Source organism: Podarcis vaucheri (assembly GCF_965113315.1).
Source record: "Podarcis vaucheri genome assembly, chromosome: 3".
NCBI classification, from domain to species: Eukaryota; Metazoa; Chordata; class Lepidosauria; order Squamata; family Lacertidae; genus Podarcis; species Podarcis vaucheri.
This window is the reverse complement of record NC_138761.1, coordinates 74,815,612-74,821,853: the sequence shown is the minus strand read 5'-3', so window position 1 is coordinate 74,821,853 and position 6,242 is coordinate 74,815,612. Positions and strand designations below refer to the sequence as shown.

The following is a 6,242-nucleotide window of genomic DNA, read 5'->3' as shown; positions in this document are numbered from 1 at the left end:
ACCAGGGTAGGATAGCAGCTATGTGCTCTGGGATGGGTCAAAATGTTTTTTCTTTAAGTTGTAGAGCTTCACAGACAGCAGGAAACACCAACATGATGCCATCCAGATGCCAGCCAGCATTGCCAATTCTCATGGCTTGTAGTCCCACAATATTAGAGAGAACCATGTTGGCTACCCTGAAGAGTCCACACCTATGCAAGGTTAAGTGTAAATATGACAAACAGGTGTTTTAAGCACACTGGTAGCATGCAGGTGTACTTATGAGAGAACTAGGGTTGGCCGTAGCTCACTGTAAAGGCTACACTCTGCCCTTAGAGAAGCAGGTCGAGCAAAAATACTTAAGACACAAGAGTTGAACAAGCCTGCTAAGTTACTGCATCCTACCCCATAACAACACATTGTCAGTAAGAATAAGGCCTGGGCACTGCATGGCACGAGGAGCCCTGGGAAAACTAATTTCCCAATATTCTGGAAGCATAAACAGAAAGAAAAGCAGGGAATTGAGATATTCCAAAACATATGAAAGGCACCACGTTGGGGGATGCTGTTCTAACCTGTAGTGTAAGTCAAGGCTTGTTTAATTCTGAAGCCAATGATGTTTTTTTCTGCCCCAAGCCATTTTGTATCATATATTTTTTGTTGTGCTCTGACACTTAATGGTCTGACACTTTAGGTGTGGTGTTCAGCTGGAACAGAAATCTGAGCCCAAATCTTGAACACACGTTTCTATCTGGTGCACACACATACTTATGGACTGCATCCATTCGCTACAATTTAAATTGGAAAACATCTTAGCACAGGGTTTTTGCTTTTTTTTAATGAAACCATTTTCGCATTTAGGACATTTTTCAAATTTTATTTGCAACTATTGCAATTACAAAGAAATATTATCAATGTAAGTTTGCATTTAAAGTGACAATCCTCTATTTCATAAACAAGGTCACAAATTAGTGAGCAGCTCATTTGGCTTTTGGGCAGCTTCTATTATATGGAAATGTTCCTGTTATGACAAACCCATTTGTCACAAATGTTTTACAGTATTTCAGTCTTGCAGTTCCTCAACATATAGTTATAAAAATCTTACTACATGATTGACATTCAGATGTATTTCTATAGCTTCTAACCACATCAATAGTTATTACCTTTACATGTGGGCAGAAAGTGAAATTCGTAGTAAGTTTTTGTTTATCCTTCACAGAACGCTCCAGAAATACACTTAAAAATCGAAAGCAATTATTTATGTTGAGAATGAAGCCTGGTTCTCCATGCTAGCATCCCTGTTCGGCCCTCAGTAGAGAGGAAAAATGCACTGTTGTAATGCCGTTTTATCAAATTTAGTCCAGTTTATTTTGAATTGTTCTCAATAAATACAAAAACATACCATCTTAGCGTGCCTTATGTGTCTGTCCTAAAAGGCTTCTGACAGGGTTAAGGTAGATTAAAAGCCAAGAATGTCAGCTTTGATAATTGTTACCTTTTGTAAAAGGTGTTATGTATTAAGCCACCACATTGAGTAACATATGGTCCCACAGTCATTTGATACATACAGTTTTATCAAAATAAATTCTGTATGATTTGCTGATATTAGTTGCTTAAATATGCTTTAAGCCATTGAAAGATTCAGAAACATTTATAACCTGCATGAGAGTATGGGGCAAAAGTTCCCCTCTGCTTAAGGTAGATTACGTCTTTTTTTAAAAAATCAGCCCTCATGACAATAAGGAATGTCCCCAACTAATGGTAGGATGCCAATTCTGAAGTCCAAAACAAAACAGAGAGTTTAAAGCTATAAATCTCAGCTTCAGTAATGTTCATGTATCACTGCAAAACTGCTTTTGGATTTTACCAAAACAGAAACTCAAGGGGGTGTTATTTTCAATAGGAGGCTTCAACGTATAAAATAAACTTTCTAGTGTGAAAAGTTGATTTAAAGATTGCTTCTATTTAATAATAGTACCTCTTAATATATTGGACCAAAAGTTGATCAGACAACATAGCCCACACGTCTGGACATTTAGAATAAAAAAGCTTTTATTTTCAGTTGAAATAAATGCAACGTCCTGTACTTAAAGGCTGTAAAAGAGCCCTATGCATCTTCCAGGTTATACCAACTGATCAAAAGACCTCCACTGGGAAGTTACATAAAGCACTCATAATTGGTAAAGAGAAACTTTAAAAAAAAAATCCATCTTCAGTACTTCTGCACTGTTTTTGTTTTATCCCTTCCCAGGTCAAAAGTTTGTAGAGATATCCCGTGTAACACAAGTTAGTTCATGGTACTGTTTTAGTCATCCTCCTCTTCCTCTTCCTCCTCTTCCTCAAAACTGTCTTCAAAACCTTCACTGTCTTCCTGGTCCTCATCTCCCTCTATTGCTGTATCCCATTGTGGATGGTTTTCTGGCACTGGTTTAGCTTCATGAACTTCCAGCTGCAAATAAAGTTTGAGAGATTGTCCAGAAAAGGATGGAAGTGAGTTAGAACACAGAGATTAATCATTTTATGTAAGTTGTTGGGGCTTACAGAATTATGAATTATGTTACAAGGCTAATAATAATAATACTTCAGTAACGTACTTTGTTACTGACGCGGGTGGCGCTGTGGGCTAAAGCCTCAACGCCTAGGGCTTGCCGATCGAAAGGTCGGCGGTTCGAATCCCCGCGGCGGGGTGCGCTCCCGCTGCTCGGTCCCAGCGCCTGCCCACCTAGCAGTTCGAAAGCACCCCCGGGGGCAAGTAGATAAATAGGTACCGCTTACCAGCGGGAAGGTAAACGGCGTTCCGTGTGCGGCTCTGGCTCGCCAGAGCAGCGATGTCACGCTGGCCACGTGACCCGGAAGTGTCCCCGGACAGCGCTGGCCCCCGGCCAATAGATGTGAGATGGGCGCACAAACCCCACAGTCTGTCAAGACTGGCCCGTTCGGGCAGGGGTACCTTTACCTTTACCTTAACGTACTTTGTACACACACAGCAAGCCTAATGATAAACAATAAACTTCAAGGGAAAGTGCAGAAGCAGAGAAGCCAAAAAACGAAGCTCAGTGACAGCCCAATGACCACAATAATTCTGTGTCCAGGGCAGCTGTCTACCAGCTCCATCTGGTTCATCAGCTGAGACCCTATCTGCCCGCGGACTGTCTCTCCAGAGTGGTGCATGCTCTGGTTATCTCCCGCTTGGACTACTGCAATGCGCTCTACGTGGGGCTACCTTTGAAGGTGACCTGGAAACTACAACTAATCCAGAATGCGGCAGCTAGACTGGTGACTGGGAGTGGCCGCTGAGACCACATAACACCGGTCCTGAGAGACCATATTGGCTCCCAGTACATTTCCGAGCATATTTCAAAGTGTTGGTGCTGACCTTTAAAGCCCTAAACGGTCTCAGCCCAGTATACCTGAATGAGCGTCTCCACCCCATCGTTCTGCCTGGACACTGAGGTGCTCCTCCGAGGGTCTTCTACCGATTCCCTCACCGCAAGAAGCAAAATTACAGGGAATCAGGCAGAGGGCCTTCTTGGCAGGGGCGCCCTCCCTGTAAAACGGCCTCCCATCAAAGATGTCAAGGAGATAAAGAATCACACAACTTTAAAAAGATGTCTGGAAGCCAGCCCTGTATCAGGAGGTTTTTAAGGCTTGGTGTTTTATGTTTTTAGATATGCTGTAAGCCGCCCAGAGTGGCTGGGGAAACCCAGCCAGATGGGCAGGGTATAAATAATAAAATTATTATTATTAAGGGGCTCCGTCAGATGGAGTCAATCAGCTTTAGCTCATATAAATGGCTCATTTACATACAATTATTTTTTAAAAAAAGGAAAGTAGACTCCTAACTAGTTCATTTTTACATCCCCGGATGTCGCACTGAAGTGGCTCTGCAAGTGACACTGCTATCCTGGATTGTATCTAACGCTAGTGTAAGTGGGAGGGACACTTGCAAAAGGGAATTACTGGCACTGTCTTCCCCACTATGTTCCCCAGCATTCTTAAATAGCCCCTTGTGAGGGACCCCTGACCCCACTCCATCTGATATATCTGAATATCTCTCTCTCTCTTTTGAGAGATAAGTGTTTCCTACCAGTATCTTAATGCATGCAGATTGTGATCCTTTAGGTCCCAGCCAAGGAGGAACAGAAATAACTACTCTTGTAGATATGCACACAGATGTGCACTGCCGCAAGAATGAGATAAGAGGGGAAGCCTTTTGATCAAGCAGAGCTCATTTGTGGAACAAAATCTCTGGGAAAAGCTCTTCTCCCAGGCAAGAAACTACACTACACACTTTCTGGGAAGGCACTACTTCCAGCTCCTTCTTCCAAGGGAAGTGCTATCAGTGGCGAGCAGATGGAGAATCGCTGGCCCCAAGGATATGGAATGCATTTACACAGGGAAATGCACACACCAAAACTTCTAGATCTGTTTTTGGTACCTCAAAGGCAGTTTTATCTTAGTTTTGCATTGTAAATGGCTCTATCACTGATCTGTGTGTGATTGCATTGATATGCATGTATTTGGGTGGTAAGCCAAGTTAGAGATTTTTTAAACTTGCAGTTGTAAAAGAAGTCGCAATCGTTGGATCTCGTTGCTTGTGCTTAAGCAGAACTTTGGAACAAAGATAAACGACCCTTTGGTTAAATGAAAAACCCAGCATTGATGAAGAAATCACAATTGTGGAATAGCACAAGACTGTGTACATTAAATTCTATATAGCAACAGTCACCTTCAATCTCTGCAGTGAATTTGCAAAAACTCCCCTCCCAAACCCGCAAGTGTTAAGAGAGCATACCTTCAATGGTTTAATCTGGTCCAAGCCCATGTAGGAATCTGATCTTAAATAAACCGTATATTGGTAGTTTCCAGGTTTGCCAGGTGCAGGAAACTTTAGTTCTACCTAGAGACAAAATTAATCCACAACAACATCAAGTTATAAGCAGACATTTACAAGCAGAGCTGTGAAACAGTTTTGATAAAATGAACAGAAAAGCCCATAATCATAATAATATTATAACAATATTATTTTTAAAATTCATATCCTGCCCATCTTGCTGGGTTTCCCCAGCCACTCTGGGTGGCTTACAACATATATAAAACACAACAAAGCATCAAACATTAAAAAACAAAATATCCTATACTGTACAAGCAAGAAATAAACTAATAATAGAAACCAATAACCACCACCACCACCAACAATAATAATGGGTGCCCCATGATCGCTCAACAAGTTAAACAGCAGCCATTATTAGTTCTCTTTTATTAATTATTTGTATCTGCTTTTGAGAGGTGTAGCTCCTTTCCCTTGGAAGAGAGGAGAGACTTATACTTACTGGGTTTGGGGGTGTTTTTTTAAGAATAAGAGTGTCAATGGGAATAAGTATCTTACTGCTACACCAGTGGTTCAAACAAATGTTGGAAAGTAACATGATACTTTACCTCTTCCCGATCTTTTAGTGTACACACATGATATGGCATAGATATTAGTGTTTGTTCCTTCCTATCTGCTATATATAGCCACCACCATTCTTGCTTTTCCTGTTCAGGAGAAAAATAGGGAGGACGTTAGAAAAAAGAAAAAGAAAAAAGAAAGCCATACCTAGATCAGTGAAACTGAATTTTCAATATGAAAACTTGTGCATTTTTGTACATTCAGCAGGAGCTGCAAGCGCTTTGGTTGAATTGGCTCATCCCAAGAAAGCCTTTTTTAGCTTCTTCCTCGCTGCACCTCACCACCCTTAATACAGACCAGGGAGTCAAAATATTGCCATTTTAGGCAGTGACGTTTTTGGAAAGCACAGATGAAGTGCTAGGTTTGGGTCTCAACTATACTACTTCATTTAGATCAGGCTTCCTCAACCTTGGCCCTCCAGATGTTTTTGGCCTACAACTCCCATGATCCCTAGCTAGCAGGACCAGTGGTCAGGGATGATGGGAATTGTAGTCTCAAAACATCTGGAGGGCCGAGGTTGAGGAAGCCTGATTTAGACTGAGGTTAGAAGCTGTCAATATGGATTGCCCTTTATGAATACAGAAAGTTAGATGTTGGGAAGGAGGGTTCTAAGCTTAGCTTTTTCCTTTACATTCTTGTCTTCTGTGTCAGAATCTTCTGCCCAATCATATGAGAGCTGCCACCTGCATTACAAAGGGATATAGATCCCTTGACTCTTCAGAGACTAGACTCCTTATTGTAAACCATTTCGATATTTTAGATCTAGTAAGTGTTGCGTAAGTAGACAAAATAAAATAGTAAACTAAGAATA

At 41.3% G+C, this 6,242-nt stretch overlaps 1 protein-coding gene across 1 annotated transcript in view; it reads right to left on the bottom strand.

The window, feature by feature from the left end:
- Positions 1-2,013: 2,013 nt before the first annotated feature.
- The window catches only part of SEC63 (SEC63 homolog, protein translocation regulator), a 29,303-nt gene continuing 25,074 nt past the window's right edge, over positions 2,014-6,242 (bottom strand). The window contains exons 19-21 of the mRNA XM_082218487.1: positions 5,419-5,517; positions 4,775-4,879; positions 2,014-2,428 (exon numbers count right to left, since the gene is read on the bottom strand). Of these exons, the coding sequence (XP_082074613.1) occupies positions 2,285-2,428; positions 4,775-4,879; positions 5,419-5,517 (348 nt within the window). The 3' untranslated portion in view covers positions 2,014-2,284. The remainder of the gene's footprint in view (positions 2,429-4,774; positions 4,880-5,418; positions 5,518-6,242) is intronic.